General features: G+C 42.8%; 2 protein-coding genes across 2 annotated transcripts in view; both read right to left on the bottom strand.

The window, feature by feature from the left end:
• LOC308586457 (cholesterol 24-hydroxylase-like) overlaps positions 1 to 4,362 on the bottom strand; it is a 46,849-nt gene extending 42,487 nt beyond the window's left edge. The window contains exon 1 of the mRNA XM_081193118.1: positions 4,140 to 4,362. Within this exon, the coding sequence (XP_081049244.1) occupies positions 4,140 to 4,231 (92 nt within the window). The 5' untranslated portion in view covers positions 4,232 to 4,362. The remainder of the gene's footprint in view (positions 1 to 4,139) is intronic.
• Positions 4,363 to 4,880: 518 nt separating this feature from the next.
• Positions 4,881 to 22,745, bottom strand: LOC308591283 (cholesterol 24-hydroxylase-like). The gene is made up of 15 exons (XM_081201977.1): positions 22,326 to 22,745; positions 20,889 to 20,966; positions 20,209 to 20,290; positions 18,833 to 18,906; positions 17,411 to 17,497; positions 14,616 to 14,754; positions 14,156 to 14,266; positions 13,333 to 13,489; positions 12,620 to 12,682; positions 11,717 to 11,789; positions 10,342 to 10,426; positions 8,936 to 9,046; positions 7,697 to 7,785; positions 6,580 to 6,646; positions 4,881 to 5,886 (listed from the first exon to the last, which is right to left on the bottom strand). Exons 1-15 carry the CDS (start codon positions 22,460 to 22,462, stop codon positions 5,737 to 5,739), a joined length of 1,503 nt encoding a protein of 500 aa, XP_081058103.1. The 5' UTR covers positions 22,463 to 22,745; the 3' UTR covers positions 4,881 to 5,736.
• Positions 22,746 to 22,984: the final 239 nt, after the last annotated feature.

Raw genomic sequence — 22,984 nt, forward strand, 5'->3', positions numbered from 1 at the left:
ATAATGAATAAAATGTTTAATCCACTAAAATTGTTATTATTTGCAGCTTCCCATGGAAACTGGAGGACATCCTTTTTGCCTTTTGCCCCTTTGATGTCTAACTGTGTTTTTAAGTCACCCCAAAACCCTGCCCCTTACAGGATATCACTTCTACAGATGTGCAATGATGAGCAGCAACAACCCCTCAACTCAGTCAACCCATCACAAGACCAGCAACAACAGAGTTTTCAAAGTGCCCACAGCTATCTCTTTCAAAGGATATAGACTGCCGGGGGGGGGGAGTGGACCTGACAAAGGGGGGAGTGGACCTGACAAAGGGGGGAGTGGACCTGACAAAGGGGGGAGGAGTTGAATTGCAAGGACATTTTCCCACTTTTGAACCTTAAGACTGTGCTCCAGGATTCAAAAGATACATACGTAAAAGATCACAATTGTGTCAAGATATGTAACAGATATTTAATTAGTTTTTTTTTGTATTATGTGTTATTATGTAAGAATGTTGAAATGTGTCTGACAGTGTAATTTCCACAAAGGGGGGAATATTGTGTGTAACTGTTTTTATGTTTAATGTCTTATTGCTTACACACCAATGGAGAATTCTCATGCATTTTATACTTTCCAATAGCTCACACTATTGTGTAGTCCAATGTTTAGATAACCACAATTCGTTGTCCCACCTGGCACTATGCCAACCTTCCCTACCCATTTTAAAAAAATGTGCTAAAACTTGCTTTACCAAGGAGAAGCTTCTAAGAAACATGAAGGTGGATATGCTTTGGTTTAGCAGGAATGATCCCTTATAGACTTAAATTGACTTATTTGGACAACTGCCCTTGTTAAGAATGGTTTTCTTTTAACAGATTGGTTTGAAGAGTTGAGAACCATGGGGCAAGATAAATTCAAATTGGACTCAGTTCGAATTGGGCAAGTGTATCCAGGCTGCAATTAGCTTTTGGTCCTTTAAGTGCAAGTGAGCAACTTCCCATTGTGCGAGTGCAAGACCACAGCCTATAATAAAATCCCATAGCTAAAGGCCAAGGCGAAGACCTCTCCCTCACGAGATGCCCAAAACCTGTGCCAGCTATGGTGAATGCCAGGCGACATGGTTAAATGAAAGCCCTGAGGGGATTCAACAGAAGGGATGTGTTGCTGTAGCACTATGTCAGTGTGAGACCACAGAAGAGCTACCTTGACACCTGAGAACACAAAAATGGCGGGGGGGGGGGAAACAAACTGCACTTTTCAGTCATTAGTGGACCTTACCTTCCTGCTAGGTGTAAAGCATAGAACACTATTGAGTAAATGGTCTCTCCCAAAGTGTTAGAATGCCACAAGTAATTTAGTAGCAAAACGCAACATGTGTTATTTTTATGATATATTTATACAAACACATCCATTTACAACATACGATGTTATTATTTGTGGGGCAAAAATTTTTAAGAAAAATTCTAGCCCCAAAGGGGGGAATAATGTGATAGGAATTTTATGGTCTTAGATATATAGTAATGTTCATAACTGCACATACATAGATCAGTACAGGAAAGCCAACCTGGAACCATTTTGATTCCTAAACTGACCAAATCCTTTCTCTGCAAGGTTAAAAATGGAAAAGCCTCCCCATTGTCTCTTCCTTCACAAATCCTGTCTTAATCTGTGTTTGAATAAGGTGTGAGCCTGTGACCTGGCCCAGGAAATAAGTATTTTAGCACTACAAAAGAATGGCCAGGCTCCCCAGAAAATCCAATCAAGTAACCTGCTAGACAGGAGATAAACAAGGACAAGAGAAAAACAACATTTAAATTTCTGTGATGTAGGTGGGATGTATCTGAGGGGTGGTCTTAGGTTACACCCCTTCTGTGATGTATGCATAATGTTTCTGGGGGTGGTCCTGATCTAGAGAAGGGGAATTTCAAAAGTCTTTATAAGGCCTTGCGGGCCATTGTTCTGGGTCCTCTTCCTCTCCTGCGTGTGAGGGGAGTACCCTGTTGCAACAGATCAATAAAGATCAAGCTTACTAGCTGCTTTGCTTCTCCATATTCTCTGGTTGGCCTCTGTTATTTTCTCCTACCAATAGGGAACCTATGTAAGGACTCTATATGGGCTCTTGGATACCCCATAAGGGAAAAGGGCATATTTTTATTTACAACACTCCCAAAGCAGGAGGGGAAATCCGCAACCAGGAATCTCCCTTTCTTTCCCTGCTAGAAGAAGAAGAATTGGTTCTTGGAGACACTGGAGTGTGTGTTTTTTGGGGGGGCGGGAGTCTGCACCACCGCCCTCTTCCCCCTGGGGGGGAAGGAAGGAAGGAAGGAAGGAAGGAAGGAAGGAAGGAAAGAAGGAAGGAAGGAAGGAAGATGCATGAAGCTGGAAAATGTGTCAAACAGGCCAATGAGGACTGAGTATCCACATCTAGTCCAGTATCCTGTCTTGCAGGAGCCAACCAGATGCCCATGGGATTCCTGCAAACAGGATCTGACCACAACAGCTCTCTTCACATCTATGGCTCTTAGCAACTGGTAGCCAACGAGGCATAATGCTTCCAACAGTAAAAGTAGGACATAGCTATAATGGCTAGCGGCCACTGATGACCTCATCCTCCATGATATTGCCTAGTCGTCATTTAAAGCAATGCACGTTGATGGCTGTCACTACCCCATGTGGGAGTAAATGCCATAAAAACGCTTATGTTTTCTTCATTCCCTTTTCCTGTCCAAAGGTGGTTCACTAAGAAATGATTAACTAGGTGAAACGCAACCTCAACGGAAGGCAATCACAGTAATTGAGAATTAGAACAATACAGCTCAAAGGTCGAGCATAAAAGTCATTCTTCCCCATCCCCTAAGTTTGCAATAGGATACAGCTACAAAGATAGGTGTGTGCTGTCTAACATGGATGAAGAAAACTCTGGTGATTCAATATGGTGTTACCTTTCAAGTCTTCTTTTAACACAGCTGAGAGTAATAGCAAAAAGGAGTCAGCCTTTAAATAAAGATGGGAAGTCACAGTGCAGAATTGCTAAGCCCAGACATACTTGTTCAGTATTACTATGGTTGTTACTTTTATCTACTATTTATTATGAAAAGTGGTCTGTCTGTCTGTCTGTTCTCTACGAGTTCAGCCTCCGCTTGAGATACTGCTGTCTAACGTGGCACAAGGATTCCCAAGGTGGGAGCAGCAGTCTTTGCAGACACCTGGACACCGGGTGCCATTTTGAATCAAGATGGCAGGCAGAAACGTGGCCTTGGTGTGACTTTGCCTGATTTGGGGCCTGAAGGGCCCAAACTCACAATTTATACTATCCATTTTAAAATCAAAATACGTTTTGGTTTCTACGAATTCCTGAGCAGCGCCGGGCACTCACTGCAGATTCCAGAATAAAGTATGATTTACTTCTGCCTTGATTATTGGATACAGGAGAAATGGAGAGTCAGTGGATCTCTAGATGTTGTTAGATTGCAGTTCCTATTATATGTGACCATTGGCCATAGTGGTTGGGGCATATGGGAGTTGGAGTCCAACAGCAAGAGGACCACATTCCTGACCTTCATTTCATTTAATTTGTATACCACCTTTCTAAATTTCTATACACAGGGCAGTTAATAAATAGCTTGGACCTATTGATTTCAACCTTGTTCTTTTCATCTCTGGCATGGTTTAAAAAGCCATAATACATATTGGGGTATTTTGCATGGCGTGTTAAGGGAGGGACAGTACCTCTGATGGGGAACACATCGTGCTCCTTCTGAGGTAGTTTGTCCACCTTTGGTCTCCACCTTGCACTTGGCTCTCACCTGTGGCTTCTAGAAGCTGTCGGCATGCAACAGCAACCACACCCCGGAACAGCTTCAACTGGACAGCTAAACCAGGTGAGGGTAGCCAATAGGCCTTAAACCCTTGGCGAGTTAGGGACTTCCCCTGCATGTGAAGAGAGGCTCTGGCAGATTGAGAGGATGAGACCAACAGTGGGTCTAACAGTTAAGGAGGTGGTTTCTGCACATGCTGTAGAGGGAAATGAGGGGCAGATGGGGCTTGGCAAACTGGGAAGGTAGCCCATCTAGGAGAAGGAAAACTCTGGTCTCAAACCTCTCCTGTGTTGCAGGATATCTTTGGGAGAGGAGAAGGTCAATGAGTAAACCCAACACAAATCCAGAGTGGAGTCTTTAAGACAGTTGGGTGGCACCTTGTACACCTCCTTCCTGGCAACTCCTGCAGCCAAGCTGGTGCCAAGCATATTGCTCTGCTTCCCTTTGGATCACATCAGTGAGGCCAAGAGGGAGGTCATCTGAGCAGCCCAGGAACTCCACACAAACTGCCGAGGCTTGCACCCCAGGGAAGTCACTTCAGTGACATCTTGAGACAGATGGATGTCTACAACAAACAAAGATGAATAGAATCCTAAGAAAGAACCTGTCACTTAGCTTGTTCAGTTAAAGAAGGTTCCATTGATGGAAGTTGTACCAATATGGGTATTCACTTATCATTTGAAATATTTGTTCTAAATTACTACATTGAGTTGGGGAACTTCATGCTGAGGACAACACAAGGCACCAGAAGTGAAATGCATTGCGTGAAGTTACCATGAAATATTTGAGGGCTCCACATCTTTTATCTCTCTCACCTAAAGCAGCTGAGGAATGGAAGAGGGAGACATTTGAGTACAGTGAGAAGGGAGAACACTGACATATGCACTCCTTGATTTCTCCCAGTACCCCCCCCCTGCCCTCCACAGCACTGCAAATGCCCCTTTGTACTAGCGGACAGAGAACGTTGGCTGCAGCCCAATATTATAGATCTGGGTATTTCCACAGTTGCCTTTTCTTTCTTTTGCGTTTCATTCACTGCTTTTTAAAGAGTACCCAACACCATATCGTTATCCATTGTTTTCATTTTTTCATTTAATTAAAAGTAACTGCATAACATTTTAAAAATCTCTACATGATACAGTATACAGTATTAAAAAACAAACAAACAAGCAAACAAAAATACTACCTAAACCCCAATAAAATAGCAATATATAAAAACCAGTAAGAGCAAATAAAAACAAGACAAAACAAAAAACCACATAGACAGAGTCCACTTTTATGGGTAAAGGAAAGCGTGGGCAAAAAGCTAAATCTTTACAAGACATCTGAAACAAGTGATGGTGGCTGCTTCATATATGTCAAAGGGGAGGTCAGTGTCATAGCTATTGGGGGGGGGGGCAGGCCAGGTTTTTTGCATTGGGTGAAGCCTCCAGAGGCATGGCATTGAGCATGGGTAGGCAAACTAAGGCCTGGGGGCCGGATCCGGCCCAATCGCCTTCTAAATCCGGTCCGCGGACAGTCCGGGAATCAACATGTTTTTACATGAGTAGAATATGTCCTTTTATTTAAAATGCATCTCTGGGTTATTTGTGGGGCATAAGAATTTGTTCATTCCGCCCCCCCCAAAAAAAAATATAGTCCGGCCCCCCACAAGGTCTGAGGGACAGTGGACCGGCCCCCTGCTGAAAAAGTTTGCTGACCCCTGGCACTGAGGCTCCCAGCCTGTGTGCATGCAAATGCACATGGGTTTGTGGGTGCCAGACTGGGTCTTTGACTGGGTCTTTGAAATAAAGCCTATAGATTTCAGAACTCTTTTATTATTTTTTCTTTTGCTATCGGTATATATCGAGATTAAAAGTAATTTCACACACACAAACACACTTTCAATGCGGCCCCACAGAAATTCTGAAACGCATTTTGCGATGTAGCACATTCAGTCATACTGATGGCGTAGTTTCAGTCTGCAGTCTATACCATCGTAAGGCCTCAGGGTGCCAGCATCCCGAACCCTGAAGCTCTGTGGCTGAACCAGCTGGAATTCAAACCTCTGCAGCAATTTGGCCATGACTACTTTGGCCTCCATCTGTTACAAAAACAAAACAGTGAGTGGGTACTAAGCATATGGACAAAGAGGACATAAGAGTGCCAGCTGTAGACAAAGGGCACATACTCCAGCTAGTATATTGATAGTGTGGTGGGTGGTGTCAGCACAAAATGGCTCTCATAGGTTCTGAAACGTCACAGGGCATACTTGTTCATTAAAGCATTTTTTACGTTGTTTGTCCCCGCCCGCCCACCCGTCAAAACGCTGTCTCCCTGCCGCTGGTTGCTCTGCATCACCCTCTGCTGTCACATTTAAATAACACATTATGAACGTTAAAGGGATGTGGGTGGTGCTGTGGTCTAAAGGCAGCCCTGTTTAGGGAAGCTTTTAATGTTTAATAGACTATTGTATTTTAATATTTTGTTGGAAGCCGCACAGAGTGGCTGGGGAAACCCAGCCAGATGGGTGGGGTATAAATAATAAATTATTATTGTTATTATTATTCCATACCCCTTCCTTAACATTAAAAACCATGAATATAGATCTGTCCCTGGTGTGGGATGACTTGGACTCTGTGCAGTTGGAAAATCTGCTGCTATAAACCCTTGTTATACCATACCCTACCATTTCTGTTATAAATTTAACACAGCCCCCCCCCCCATATGCTGCAGACACTGGACAGATTGCATCAAATGCCTTAAATGCCCCTTTAAGAGTAATTGTCTTGCTTACCATTGCAAACTTCTCTCCGATACAGGAACGAGGACCCAAGGAAAATGGGAAATAGCAATAGTAATGCCTAAAATAATAATAATAATAATAAAAGAAAGTGGCTTAAAGTGGTTTTATTGACATGTCCTGCGTAGGTGTTGGGATTCCTGCGTCTTTAATAGCAGCTTGGACTGCAGGGATTAGGACGGAAAAATACTTATTTGTATGCTATAAAGTGTTCCTTGTGCTAATTTCTCCAGATGTAGGTGCTGTTGAAGACTTCAGAGAAGCCTCAACTTTTTATATCTGCTCACTTTGCAACTTTAATAAGAGTTGCACTAACTGGTATCTCTTAAGATATTGTGAAACTCATGGAGATGTCAGAAACATCTGGCATTTAAATCTAAATATTAAAGCCAATGAGGCACTGTCAGTAAATGCACACATGCCATACAAGTACAGGACATTGATTTTAACCCCACATTGGGCAAAAGATTCCTTTTGAAAGAAGCCTTAGGTCATGAACATTTCTGACATTTTCTACCAGGCCTCCTAAAATCCTAAGAATTACCAGTAAATGCCAACATTCACCAGGTTCCCAGTATTTACAATGATATGCATTATCATTTATTGAATATATTAATAGACGGCTCTTTGCCAAACCCACAGGGCAATTTGCAATGCAGATAACATTAAAGCAAACAAAAAAAATCTCCAAAAAAAGCTAATTCTTAGGGTTTTAGGAGGCCTGGTAGGAAATTTCAGAAATGTTCATGACGTAAGGCTTCTTTCAATGACCTGTACAGTGATCAGTAAGCCCTCCTTGCAGATCTCAAAGACTGGGCTGGCTGCTGCTAGCCTAGCTCTCACATAATACTAAGCCATGGTTTGTTTAACAAATCATGAGTTGATCATGAGTTGTTCTGCAGACAAACAAACCTTGGTTCGGTTAGTCTTCCAGCTGCTCTTGCCTTGCGCCTTTGTAGCTTGGTAAGTATGTGAGGTGGGTTCACACTTAATGCAAAGCAGCAGTTAAAACAAATTAAGATTTGTAAGCCAACAACAAACCATTGCTTTAAATCTGGGTTTCTTAGTAGTAAACACACCATGGTAAAAATAAACAATATAGCACATTCACCTTGGCTGGTCACTCTTAAAACGGTCAGGGTCAAAGACAAGTGGATCATGGAAAATTTTTTCCAGACGTCCCATGACATAGGTGCAGAACTGCAAAGAGGAGAGGCACACTTCAAAAAGAGGCAAATGCATAGCTGATTGCAATGCTTTCATTACATCCAGACATATTTCCCCAGGCATTCATCTTTTACGCAAGCTCATACTGCTCAAATCACATCCATGGCATTTGCTGGATGTGTTTTCTCTTTGTTGAATCCTGGCAAAGACCCATTCATGCAGCTGGGAAAGCCTGCCAGAGCAAAAATGTCATCAATTGTTTCTCGAAAGTGCAGGTAGTGGGTGTTCGTTGTATCACGACAGGGACGCTATTTCACATAACAAGGGTAGCCACAGGGAAAGGCCTGCTCCGAGTTACTGTGGAACAGGTTTCCGAGATCTTTTTTTAAAATATAACAATGAAAATGAAAAATAAAAAGAAACAAAATACAAAATACAACATAAAAACAGTTAAAAAACAAATAATTTTCCATAACATATCTTCCTTACGCTTATTTCCCCAGACCTCCTCATACCTCCCTTTTTTGTATTTCACTTCAGTTTGTTAGTTCAGCAAATCCTTACCATTAAGCTTTTACCCATTTGTAAACCTTTTTTCCTATCTCTTAAAGCATTACAGCTGGAAACCACTTAGTTTCTATCCAACATCCTTCTAGCATTCATTAATTTTACAATATTTCTGTAAATAGTCTTTAAATTTCTTCCAGTCTTCTTTCACCATCTCTTCTCCCTGGTCTCGGATTCTGCCAGTCATTTCTGCCAATTCCATGTAGTCAGGTTTCCGAGATCTTTGAAACATCATAGAATTATAGAGTTGGAAGAGACAGTGAGGGTCATCCAGTCCAACTCACTGTGATGCAGGAATCTTTTGCCCAATGTGGGGTTAAAACCCATGATTATGAGATTAAGAGCCCCACGCTCTAACTTGCAGGTGAAGCTTTCTAGCAGACCACAGTGACTACAGTTAACACCCAACAAGTGCAATACTACCAAAACAGTTACTGCCTGTCCATCACCTTTCCACCGAGATATGACATGCATATATCCTAAGAATAAAATGGAACAACCAGTGTTGTTCTTTTAATACAGAGAAGGTATTAGTGATGCCATTAGACAGGTTTGGTATTGAAGGCTATTGTGTCCAAGATAACCACTCATGGCCATATCCATTCAATAGACTCACAATCAGGGAGGAGTTTTCTGGAATTCTGATTCCTTCAATGACGTTTTCCTTTCCCGACAAGCGCAGAGTGGCTGCAGCCGGCGGATACAACCGCAAGACTTCTTTGAGAACCTGAGAGGTTGAAAATTGATTTATATATTTATAAGACATACTTGTTGACCGCCATTTTGTTTTGTTTTGTTTGGAAGTGGTTCACAAAACTTAAAATAATAAAAATTCAAAAATTAACACGGATTACCAGATGACTACTATGGAACAATTTTTCTTAATTGTCTGCATAACTATCTGGTGGCCAGACCCAGTGTGTATTTACCAGGGTTTGCCAAACTTGGGTCTCCAGCTGTTTTTGGACTACAGTTTCCATCATCCCTAACCACTGGTTCTGCTAGTGAGGGATGATGGGAAACTGATTTAAACCATGTGCTAGACCTTGTTAATCATTTACGGTAATTAAGTCAAGCGTAAAAGCAGGTAATTTCCTTTTGAGTGTTAGCCTGGGGATGGGCCATTTAGGTGACACAAAGGATGAAGGGCAAATCTCATTTCCAGGTGTGTGGGTTTGGTCCCTCCCTCAACAGAGGGTTTAGTTTAAAAGACAATGCCAGTATTTTAGGGAAAGTTAGAGTTTAGAATGGCAGTAAGGAGTAAAGGAGCAGAGTTCATAAGCGGTGTGCTGGTGAGAGAGTCAAATCAGCATGCTGATGTCCATTTTGAATCCAATGTTGTGGCTAGGGCAGAAGCCAGAATCTCTTGGAATGTAATGCTGGAAATCCCGCCATGGTAGACTCAGGTTGTATATTTGTGTAAATAAACCATATATCATAATGACGCCACAGTTTCTGCTGTGCCTCATTGTTCAAAAGGAAACATAGACACTGGGTCAAAGAGAGCCTGCAACCCTTGGAATCTCACACTGATAACCGAGTTAGGAGTGGTGTGGAATAATATATGCACCTCAACTTTCCATCTCAGTCACACCTTGAATGTGGCTTGGTAGCAAATTGGCAACCAGTGTACCTCCTTGAACAAATGTGTAACATGTTTGTGATAGGCCACTCCATTCAGCAACCTAACTGCCCTATTCTGCACCAGTTCCCAGGCTAGCCTCAAGGGAAGCCCCACATAGCCATGTTGAAAATTTTGGCTAATGAGACGTATCACATTGTGTTAACATTGCTGCTCAGATTTCACACAACAGTTACAAGTTCTTATAAGATTTCTCTGCAAGAATCCTGGAACATCTTCCTTATCATATCTGAGACATCTTTTGCTTAGAAAGATACCAAGAACTAGGCTTTAAGTTTCATTTGGAAACCAACGTGTTATTCTTTCCAGCTGCCCAAAGGCACAGCAAGGACTATGCGGAAGAGCTCTAGGCTATCTGTGGCTTTGTTATTCACGTGTACCTGTGATAAATATTTGAGATTCCCAAGATCTTCATAGACAACGTCTCTGTTCATACCAATGACCTTATCTACTTCCTCCTGAAGCCTAAGAAGGAAAAACAGGAGAAGCTTTAGTCGAATAATGACCACTGATCATTTCTGCTAAAAGGTAAGATTTCTGTATTTGAAAAGATCAGGATTTATTGTCCTTATATTGGCAAAATGGTCAATGGTTCCACTGTGAATGGACTGATGGACTGAGGTCCAAGGGACTACACTTAAGGTGAAGACACGGCTTACATTTGTAGAGTGGTATAGTCATTTTGGAAGAGCACTTAGCAGATTCAGTAAAAACATACGTTTCACTCCCCGCTTGCAAGAGTTTAACTGGGGAAAGAATGGTTGTCAGATAGACAGACAGATAGTCTAAAAATGAACTGGACCACTGCATAATATTGGCTACATCTTTTAAAAGAGACTGCTCATATTTTCTTGCAACTGATATTATCGGCAGCTGTTCCTTTCTTACAAGGAAAATAGCAATCTGGAGGGAATAAACATTCATATAATCACGTGAATCAGATGGGCAAATGGTAACTGTGCTTTAAAAGATAAAGAACTACACAACTTTTAGAAGACATCTGAAGGGAGCCCTGCATCAGGATGTTTTTAATGTTTGACATCTTATTTTTTTTTATATTTTGCTGGAAGCAGCCCAGAGTGGCTGGGGATGATGATTGTACTGTTTTGAGTATGCAAGGTCTTAGGGGTCATTTTTGTACAAATGGTCCTGACCATCTTTTGGTACAGTGGTACCCTCAGGATAAGGACTTAATTCGTTCTGGAGGTCCATTCTTAACCTGAAACTGTTCTTAACCCGAGGTACCACTTTAGCTAATGGGGCCTCCAGACGCCGACGCCGCACAATTTCTGTTCTCATCCTGAAGCAAAGTTCTTAACCCAAGGTACTATTTCTGGGTTAGCGGAGTCTGTAACCTGAAGCGTCTGTAACCCAAGTACCACTGTACTTGCTCATATGGATAAAAGTTAGCATGGATAAAACCAAGCAATCCCAGATGCAAAGTCAATAGCCATTCTTAAGCCTGTACAGGCTGTGATTAATTGCAGATGACAATAACCATGACCTGGTTCATACATTCCAGGTGTCCATATGGACAAGTATTTAAACATGGCCAGGACTGTTCCTATGTACAAAACAACAACAACAACAACAACAACAACAACATGGTGTGAACTATTCTCCTCTCCACAGCCCCACAAGTCAGAAACCTTTAAAAAAATAAAAACAAGACATTGCAATCTGCTGAAACTATAATCACAGACAAGTTAAGGAAACAATGAAAAGGAGACGAAGCAGACAAGGCTGTTTACCTACTTTGCAACAATCTCAGGGTGCCGCCCCAACTCCATTATGGTGAATGACAACAGATTAGCAGTGGTTTCATGACCTGCAGGATAGAGAATCTAATTGGGTAGGGCAGGGAGATAGGAATAAAACTAAATATCACAATTTCAGAAACTTGAGTAGTTTGGTGTGGAAGTGTTCCTCGCTATTTACCTCTCAAGTCAGCTATGTTCTGACTATGTTGTAGTTGGAATAAAATGCTACTCTTTTGTTAAGAGCTTAGTGCACTCTTTGAAGCAACTCTGCTTCTCATTTAAGCAATAAGGCAGGTGGCAGCATTGATGGTGGGGGTGGCTCTCCAGCTGTGGCCACCACCCATCCCACCATGGGCGCACACGTTCACTTAGCAAATAAATGCAAAGAGTTTTGATTCCTGCTCATCAGCTGATGAGCAGGGATTAAACCCTGCTGCCTTGCCTGCATGATCCTGTTCCTTGCTAGGAACAAGGTGCACAGTCAAGGCAGGATATAATAACTCTGTCCTCCCAACCATCAGGTTATGTCACAAGTTAGGACAACTCATGGAGAGACGGGCGCTGTCTGGGCAAAATGGCTGCACAGGCCAAATTAGACCACTTGGTGTGTCAATATTGGCCTGTAGACTGAAGGTTCCCCATCTAGGGAAACTAGCTGCTCAATATAATCCAGCTAGTTCAACTGGGCCCAAGTGAATGTTTTATGAACTGCTTTGAGGTGATCTGTCTGAAAAAGCAGCCCACAGATACAGGGCCCACACTGCAGATGAAAAGGCAACTAATCAGCATATACATTGGTTGGACATGTAAAAAGCCCATTTCTGCCTGCAGAACTTCCTCGGTCCATGGGGGGGGGGTGATTGTATATTTAATTTCAAAAAGCAAAACATCTGCCAACCTGCAAAGAAGAAGTTGACAAAATTGTCCAGCAAATTTTCTTCGTCATAGTTCCCTTCCTGATCTGTCGAGACAGACAATAAAGCACAAGGTTGAGACACCTCTTTGAAGGTGGGCAAATTCCAAGACATTCCAAAAATACAATATAGATATTATGTAGATGGGGAAATGTGACCTCAATAGTCAAGCAAACATCACAGGAACAAAAAAAACAAAAAAAAAAACACACCAAGAACCCACCCACAGCTCATCAGAAATACCAGAATTATGCAATAAATAGTCCTGCTTATTAAGAACCAGTATATTGAAGATCAAACCTATCCATTCTTAAGGAAATCAGCCTTGAGTGCTCATTGGAAGGACAGATCCTGAAGCTGAAGCTCCAATACTTTGGCCACCTCATGAGAAGAGAAGACTCCCTGGAAAAGACCCTGGTGTTGGGAAAGATGGAGGGCACAAGGAGAAGGGGACGACAGAGGGTGAGATGGTTGGACAGTGTTCTCGAAGCTACCAGCATGAGTCTGACCAAACTGCAGGAGGCAGTGGAAGACAGGAGTGCCTGGTGTGCTCTGGTCCATGGGGTCACGAAGAGTCGGACACGACTAAATGGCTACAACAACAAACAACAACAACATCTGGATCCCAATACCCTAGGGGCTACAGCAAAGCAACCCCAGAGCATTTCATAATTTGAACTGCTTAAGAGTATATTACCTTGCATTTTCAGTATCTGAGTGAGAATATCCAATGGGATCTCTTCTCCATTCTTCATGGCCTTCTGCCTCTGGTCAATGCACTCCTTCCCAGTATTTCGCAGCAACCTTACGCTTTCCTGAATCTCTTTAACTACTTTCCTGTTCCATGGCAAATACTGCACAAATAATAGGCATTGTTATATGAGAATGCCAGCATAAAACGTAAACGCAGCACAGGAAGAGTTCAGGGATTTTATTTACATTAATAGAAAAATAAATTACATGGTTTTGTATGTATTTTGGCATTTTATGCATGGTGCCTTGCTGCTATTTTTCTTGATGATAGTTTAGTAATGATTTATTGTAAGTGTTAAGATTGAATTTCTGGTTAATTATTATTTGCTGGTGTTCAGTTTGGTTGTTTACTATTATTGAATATTACTTTGATATAAGTTGCTTATTTTCAAAGTTATGTTTTTATTATGACTTCTTTGTATTGGATCAGCTTGTTAGAAGGTGTGTGATCTCTGTTGAATGTTTTGATGCCTTTTCAGCTTGTAAACTGCCTTGTGTATAGCAATATAGAAAGGGGGTTTACAAATTAAAAGTGAAATGAAAAGTTAAGAAGCAAAAGGAAGATTTCATAGTGATATCGCCCAAGATACTAGGGTCCCAATGTCACGGTCCCCATTTTGAGACTCCTGGAACTTACAACCACTCCTGCAAAAGAAGTCCAATCTCAGAATTTCACATTACCCCCTCCCCCCCCATTCTGAATTAGCTTGGGAGGCAATAACTTCAGCATCGGACAGGGAGAGTGTTTGAGAAAAGCCTGCACTGACCTGAAAAAAAGGAATGCGAGAAGTGCTCAGTCCTTTTGTAACCATAAGTATAGCATGAGGGAAAGGAGTCTGGTCATCATGCAAGCTCTTCAATTCTAGGCCAAAAGCCACCTGATGAACATTAAGATAAAATAGAAGATTTGTCAAAGTTCTGAGTGCTACTTAGAGCTGTCAGTTCTCTTTCATGCCAACTGAGGCCGTTACATTCCCTGATTTTGCAGAAGAGACAGGTGGTTCCATTTGCTAAGAGGAGGGCCTCCAAAGTTCAGGTTTTGATCATTAATAACCTAAACAATCTGGGGCCAGGATATCCGAAGGATTCTCAGCCCTTTCCTCTTGCATTCCTTTATTAAACTTACGCTTTGCACTTTGTGTTTGGCTGTGGCCCAGTGTGTTGGCATCTGTGTTAAGAGGCGTCCCCTGCTCCTTAATGGAATTGAGAAATTCATCCGGCGAGTACCTTTGCAATGATGTCCAAGGTCATGCGTCTCAGCAGGCTCATCACATCCACTCCATTTGCTCCAGTGCCTTTTTTCTCCAACACCTCCATAAGCTCTTCTGCTACATCATTAAAAGTTCCCATCATCCCCATCAAGTAACTGGACAATCAAAAAGTGATACAAATGTCAATGAAACAAAAATATAATCGCAAGCTGGAGCCATCCATTGTGAACAAAATGCAGGCACAAGTTTCCCCCAAGTATGCACATCCACATATGCGCGCGCGCGCACACACACACACACACACACACACACACGTATGACACTCAGGAGTACAAGCACACACATGTTAACACACTGTGCATTCTGTACAAAACAGATCTGGTGAAGGCAATGAGAAGGAGGATATCCCTTAGCCCTCCCATCCACCCAAAGAACCCATAGAAGAGGGCCAAAGGGCCATCTAGTCCGACCACCTGCAAGGCAGGAATCTCAGCTAAAGCATCCATGACAGATGGCCATCCAACCTCTGCTTAAAAACCCCTAAGGAAGGAGAGTCCACCACCTCTCGTGAGAGTCTGTCCCACTGCTTTGCAGGTCTTAATGTTAGAAAGTTCTTCCTGATGTTTAGTTGGAATCGCCTTTCTTGTAACTTAAAGCCATTGGTTAGGGTCTTACACTCCAGAGCAGGAGAATATATATACCGAGAGCAGTGCCCAATTTACATATAAGCTAAACAAGCTATAGCTTAGGACCCCACTCTCTTGGGGGCCCCAAAAAAATTTAAAGGGAAAAAACCTGGATGTACATTTCCAAAATATAAGATAAAAAACAAATAAAATAAAACCTACATACAGCAACAGTGTTTTGTGTTGTGTAGGTTTCTATTTTGTTATTTGCAAATGGCTTTGGATACCTATTAGGTTCATAAATTACCACATAGCATATATTCAACACAAAAAAAGCGACAATTTGTTGTTGACAAAGGACAGCTGGAGATATAAAGGGCCCCATTACCTCCAGTAGCTGAGGGCCTCATCAAACCCAAATCTGGCCCTGATGGAAACACACATTCCTGAGCCTTTTCCCTGCCATTGATTCGTAGCTCAAATGACACTCCTCCATCGTCCTGAAACCATCCTACACTGTGCAATTAATTGCTAACGATCCTGACACTGAGACTAGTAAATGTAAGCACTTGAGAGATTCAGGGGCAGGGAAAGGAGAGAAGGTCTGGTGAGCCAGAAAGCGAAATTGTATCCTAATTCTTTCCTCTTGCCTGAAACTTCTCAATATAGCAGGGGGAAAGAGAACCTCTAATATCTCCCTCCAGTCATAATAAACTCAGGCAACTCAATTCCCTCCTCCTTTTTCACCAATCAGCGCTCAATACATTTCATAGAATTATGGAATTGTAGAGTTGGAGTCATCTAGTCAACCCCCTGCAATGCAGGAAATGCAACACAGGAAATGCATTTAATTGTTCCTAGCAACTCACTGGTACTTAATAAACCATTTCTTGGTTTTATTTGTTTCTCAGTTAACAAAGTAATATCATTATCAAGGGAGTCTTATGTTACATGCAGAATGTGCTACCTTTGTTTCGGTTGGCCCTCTCGCTTCCAGACTATAGCTATGAGTCCATCTGTGTTTGGCATTATAGGGAATTACGGTGACTTAATTTTAGGAAGCGTTTCAGACAGGGACTGTACAGTGGGTCCTGAGACAAGCCTTCCGGGTTCAAGCTTCATACATGGAAACAAACAGAGAGACAAGCAGAGACACAAAGGCTGCAAACAGAACGGCACAATCCATAACGTCTAAAGAATTTAGAAGGCCCTCAGCACTTTCAGAAGAATTACAACAGCACTATCAACACATAGAGGCATGGACACAGAGAGTACTTTATTACAGTGTACATTTTGGAACTCCATTCCGTTATGGATTAGACAGGTGCTGCCCATATTGGCTTAAAGGGCATTTTAATGTGATATTTTGAAGTTGTTCTTAATAATGAAATAGCTTTACCGTGTAAAATAGCTTTAACTGCTTTTATACAACAAATTGTTGTGATTGCTTTTATGGTTAATTTGCTTTGAAATATTTCTTTGGACGGAGTTCGTAAATGGAATGAAATAAATAAAGCTTATGAGGGGAGAATGTTCCAGGGAACCACCCTGCCAAGAGCATAGCTGTCAACATTTCCCCTTTTTTAAGGGAAATTCCCTTATTTCGAATAGGATTCCTTGCAAGAACAGGGAAAAGAAAAGGGAAAAGGAAAGGAAAAAGTTGACAGCTATGGCTAAGAGGCTGCTCTTTCATAAAACTGTGCTATAACTCTTGCACATTTGCATGACACAGCATCAACTGAAATGATTTATCTCTGGAAAACATGCATTGGGGCTATTTTTCCCTTTGACAGTCACTTGCGATAGATAGCCCTCGGGCTTTCAGTTACACCAACTTCAGAATGAAATTAATCCTGATCCACGTAGTACATTCTACCCTTATTTTACACAAGTCAACAAACACAGTTTTTGGGGTGCCACTGTGACCACCTGCTGCTCCCCCCCCCTCAGAACTGGCCCACCCTGCGCTGGGTTTGGATCCCAACCAGCATAATTACAAGGATGTAACAAAAAAGTCTCTGGACATTGTCACAAGGAACAAAGGAACACTGAACCGAAGGGAAGATTTGCTTCTCACAGTAAACCCGTTCAGAATGAGCTGTACGTTTAGCAAGACAGACTGAGGCCAACGGAATCTCCTGAAGAGAAACAGGCAGCCTATTTCAAACAATTGTTTTTGCCTCACGTTGGCTTGAAGGCCGGGTCCATGATTCTCCTCTGGTTGTGCCAATGGTTGTAGTCAAGAACAGCTGACAAGCCCTGCCCTAGAAATCTGAAAAAGGCAGCAACAGAAAAATAGCATTATTTTACGCCTGGTTCCAGAGGTCATGGTTCTATTCCTCTCCCCCCTCTGGGAATGCTCTAGTTTGCTTCTAAAGGCCATGGGGTTGTTTGTTTGTTTGTTTAACTTGGTTCTTTTTTTAAACAATTTTCCTATACATTTCACTGATACAGTCATTTCGACATTTCAAAACTTGACTTCCTTCCCCCTCTTTCTGCGGTTCCTTAAATTTTTTATATCTGCTGCATATCCAAATTACAGTGGTACCTCGGGTTAAGTACTTAATTCATTCTGGAGGTCCGTTCTTAACCTGAAACTGTTCTTAACCTGAAGCACCACTTTAGCTAATGGGGTCTCCTGCTGCCGTTGCGCCGTGACGGCATGATTTCTGTTCTCATCCTGGGGCAAACTTCTTAACCCGAGGTACTATATCTGGGTTAGCGGAGTCTGTAACCTGAAGCGTCTGTAACCTGAATCGTATGTAATCCGAGGTACCACTGTAACTGAATTTGCTCATTTATTCATCTTCTTTAAATACATACTCTTATGAAACTGCATGTTATTGCAATAATCCTGCCGAAGTCTTTATTTGTTTGCAATTTATCTGTAAATATTCAATAAACCATTTGCATTCTTTTATAAAAAGTTTGTTATCTTGATTTCTTATTCTTCCGGTAAGTTTTGCCATTTCTGCATATTCCATAAGTTTTTGTACCCATTCTTCCTTTGCTGGGTCTTTTTTTAAACTTGGTTCTGATAGCTATTCAAGGTGTGTATGAGGATGATAAACATGCCACAGGCTCATGCTGGCTTGCCTTCCCAATTCCTAGTAATTTTTATTGCAGCCTGATACAGTATCTGAATTAAGCAAGAGTGTTTCATGTTAACCTCGTGCTAGTAGCTTTGACTCACTTTCTGAAAACAGATAGCCTTGGCTGATTATTGGATTGTTTTACCCCATATGTTAAGGGACGTGGGTGGCGCTGTGGATTAAACCACAGAGCCTAGGACTTGCTGATCAGAAGGTCGGCGGTTCGAATCCCCACAACGGGGTGAGCTCCCATTGCTCGGTCCCCGCTCCTGCCAACCTAGCAGTTCAAAAGCACGTCAAAGTGCAAGTAGATAAATAAGTACTGCTCCGGCGGGAAGGTAAACGGCGTTTCCGTGCACTGCTCTGGTTCGCCAGAAGTGGCTTAGTCATGCTGGCCACATGACCCAGAAGCTGCACTTCAGCTCCCTCGGCCAATAAAGCCACAACCCCAGAGTTGGTCATGACTGGACCTAATGGTCAGGGGTCCCTTTACCTTTACCCCATATGTTACTTACCTTACGCCATACATATCATGAAGACCACGGTATACCATGGGGTCCTTTGGGTATTCTGGTGATGTCAAGTACACCTAAGATGAAATCTGTTCAGTCAATGTTCCAGTACGTACCTTTAATGTTATATAAAGTACTATCACACATACAAAAAAATAATAATGGGAAAAGAGCTATAGATTTTCAAGGGAATATTTTTAAAAAGAAACATTTAGTGTCAAGAATGCTAGCCTCCAGTTAAGCTTCAGTTTGGGACAGGGTTGATGCAATCCCATCTAGATTAGCTTTAAAGTGGCCAAGCTGTGGCTCTCCAGAGCTTGTTGGACTCCAGTTCCCATTAGCACCAGCCAGCATGGCATTGTTTTCTCAGATACTACCATTTCAGAGAGAAGAATACACTTCCTATTTAGGTTACATGCAATATTATTGTATTGTACAGGTAGCAACCATTTTAGGCATGGGCAACTGGCATGCAACCGTTATGAATGGGTCCTTTTGGACCTGGAAGAGGGAGGAATGGGGACGGAATGAGACAGGCTTCTGTGTGCTCGGCCAATGCACATTTTGACCTGGAACACAACCCCCGCGGAAATAGGGGATTTGCTTGTATTTCATTGGGAAACACTTGCCTGCAAGCGCTCCAATTGGAGAACAGCCTTTACCAAAGGTATCATGGGCTTTGAAGACACTCGAACTCAGGATGCAAGGGAGAAACGCGCTAATCAACTCCCACCCGGAAACCAATGTCCCTACTGTGGAAGGACGTGTGGATCCAGAATTGGCCTCCACAGCCACTTACGGACTCATTGTTAAAACCGTGTTTATGGAAGACAATCTTACTCAGCTACGAGTGATCGCCAAAGATTGCATTGCATTAAAATACAAAATATTGTAGTTATTTTTAGGATAGTGAGGGCCTAAACTGGAAGCACTTTTCCTGAACTTAGTCAAAACATACCCATTCCTCTGCTGTGGAGACGTACTTGTAGATTGTTCTACAAGTTTAAAGCAGAAATTGTACACAGTTCTGACTAGCTGATGTCCCCCCACTCAACTCAAAAGAGCCAGCCACCCCTAGAATAATTTTGAATTGGATAAAAATGTTACTTAAAAAAATGAAAACACAACTAAAAGGGAAGAATGCATAAATGTTCGTGCTGTGCTTTAAAAACATATATATATATATATATTGCCTTTTTGAAAAAAACAGTGGACAGCCTGACTGAAGCATGTGAGGAACGGACAATTCCAATACCCAAAATAGCATTTGAGTTGCTCATTTACACATCTGCCATTTCAGTTGTGAAATTGAGCTCCATTTTCTCTTTTTATACTACGTTCGCTTTCAGTCTTGGGAGAGATAATGTTTCATAGCGTACCTTTACTCCTTCAGGGGCTGATACTAATAATGCAACTTTGTGAAAGGCATTTAAACGCAGGACTGGTCCATATTCCTCAGCCCTAGGAAGACAAAAAGTGACCATTGAATAATAACCCAGGGATGCGCTCCTGCTACCATCACCACCAGAGGAGAAAGGAGAAGCAGCTGCTGCGGCTTCCAAGTTCTAGCAAGATTGTGCAACAGGGGCTTCTTGCAAGAACCCAGGAGCCTTAGTTGTGCAACGCCAGTAAGAGAGGCTTTGGCTGGGGCAACAAGGGAATGTGGACATTGGGCAGTGGGCAGCTCATGCCTTCCCCTTTCACCTCAGACAGCAAAACTGAACAGTCCGTGGTCCACCCCTGAGCGTGTGAGTTGTCAGACTATGTGCTACATGGTGTCTTATATGGTTTACCATGTACTTACGTATCTGTGCACAGCCAAGATGCAGACCCGCAAGTACAAATGAGAGGTTTAGCTTTTAACTAAAAGCTCAGGGGAGGGCCCTGAATAGCAATTCTAGTGCATCTTTAAAAAGCACCCCCAAAAGCAAACAGGAAATTGGAAACTAAAAAGAGGGACTGGAAAAATAAATCAGCCAGCAGTCTTAACTACACTGGTCTAGTAAATGCAGTGCACAGCCTCTCATTTCGAGCTGTCTGAATACGCAAAATAACTTACCACTGCTTAAAGAGATCGAAATAATTTTCCTGCTTTTTAATCATTCCCCATACGAGTGGCAGGTGACCGAAGAAAAAACTGCAACGTTAAGAAAAGTCAAGCATGACTTGATGAAAACCTTTGGTGCTCCTTACAGGAGTCGAATACCAAGGTCAAAGTAAGGAGGAATTCCTATGCCACCTCAACAACCAATTTCACAATAAAATGCATTCTTATAACAAGGAACATAATGACCCAGTTCCAAGGGAAGCTATATACACACTGAGAAAGCCACAGTAAAGATATGTATCCCCAGGGGCCATCAAAACATCCACAAAAGTACATGTATCCCCAGAAACTATCAGAGACTCAAAATGCATGCACACGGGGGGGGGGGGGGAATGAGGATGATATGTGTTTGATAAATTGTTATGTTGAGATTTCAAAAAAACCCCTATTTTTTAAAAAATGCATGCACGCAGAGCATGAGGAGGAGGAATGGTGGGTTTTTTCCCCCTCCTGTGTATTGCTGGGGTCATTCATGCATGGGCTGGACAAGTTCTGTGTCAGTAATCCTTGCAACAAACCAGTATGATAGGCCAGGACTCTTATTCTTTTATTGCAAATATGGGGTTGAGCCTGACAGAATAGTGACTGGCACAAAGGTGCCAGGAGAGTGTGTGGCTCCAGAACTTCCCAGCTTGTAGTTCACACCGTAAATCACTATGCTTCACTAGTGACAGAAGACAGGGAAACAGGGCCGGCCCTAACGTTGGGGTCACGGTCCACACCATGTGTTGAGCACAGGTTGAGAGCACATGGCTTCCTCCAAAGAATTCTGGGAACGCACAGCTGCAATTCCCAGAATCCTTAACAAACTAGTTCCCATGATTCTTTAGGGAAAGGAACACTGCTTTAAATGCATGGTGCGAATGCGGCCACAATCCTGGAGGTGGGAAAGCCAACCTAAATAGACCCCTTCCAACACATACACACACCTAATGAAAATCCATCATGTTCTGTAGCCAGATGTGTCAGCTGGCAGAGGAGGAAACCGTGGGGTGGGGAGAGTGGAATTGCCTGCCTGAGGATCCCTAAATAAGGGCACTCTTGTTGACCATTGCCACGCTGGTTGGGACTGACAGCAGCCAATGTCCAATAACATATGAAAATTGGAAATTGCTTAGGAAACACTCATTGGTGGGTTTTTTTTTAAATTTTATGCCCATTTAAACGCACTGTTTCTGGAAGTTGTACAACTTTCAATTCAAGTTGTACAACTTTCAATTGTGATGCAACACGAGAAAGAAAAAGGAGCCCTAAGAGCACAGGTAGAAACCGGAATGATCATTTTAACGCAGCCACACAACTGCAGACCACCTGCCCGCCGACCCCAATTGGGAAACTTCTCTAGGCAGCCCTCCTCCCACCCAGCACCTCCTCCGGCCGGTCACTTACCTCGCCCTGGGGGGGCCGGGGATGTGGTCGTATTTCATGTGGACTGATTTGATGTAGCAGCAATAAAACACAAAGACAGCGAGGAGAGCCACGAGCAGAGGGTGCAGCAAGCCCCAGATCGCCGCTAGAGCCCCCATGGCAGCCGGGCAGTTCCGAGAGCAGCCGCCTCAACACCGCCGCCTGATGCCCTCGCTCCTCTTTTGCTTTGGCAAGGAGAAGAGCCCTTCCGATATGGGAGGGCGCACGCTGGGCTGGAGCAGGAGGGTCCTTTGCGTAAAGAGGCCGCCCTAAATCACGAGCGGAAATCCTAATCGAGTTGCAGGACCGAATTCTCCATTCAGCAGTTTCCCGGGGCGGGCGGCTGGACGCGCATCCTTCCTTCCACCTTGGCACCCGCCCTGTGGAACGCCCTCCCACCAGATGTCAAAGAGAAGAACAACTACCAGACTTTTAGAAGACATCTGAAGGAAGCCCTGTTTAGGGAAGATTTTAATGTTTAACAGACCACTGTATTTTAATACTTTGTTGAAAGCCTCCCAGAGTGGCTGGGGAAACCCAGCCAGATGGGCGGAGTATAAATAATAAATTATGATGATAATGATGATGACTCTCAGTCCCAGTTCAGTCCGATGTGAGGACCACTTGCACAAAACTGACCG

The sequence above is a fragment of the Podarcis bocagei genome, assembly GCF_964188305.1.
Source record: "Podarcis bocagei genome assembly, chromosome: 1".
In the NCBI taxonomy this organism is placed as follows: domain Eukaryota; kingdom Metazoa; phylum Chordata; class Lepidosauria; order Squamata; family Lacertidae; genus Podarcis; species Podarcis bocagei.

Excerpts from the sequence above, each read along its gene's own strand:
- LOC308591283 (XM_081201977.1), bottom strand. The coding sequence starts at position 22,462 with ATGGGGGCTCTAGCGGCGATCTGGGGCTTGCTGCACCCTCTGCTCGTG. Across the intron at positions 14,755-17,410 it reads GACCCGGCCTTCAAGCCAAC|TTACTTGATGGGGATGATGG; the intron begins GTGAGGCAAAAA and ends TTGATTGTCCAG. Across the intron at positions 11,790-12,619 it reads TGTCAACTTCTTCTTTGCAG|GTCATGAAACCACTGCTAAT; the intron begins GTTGGCAGATGT and ends TCTATCCTGCAG.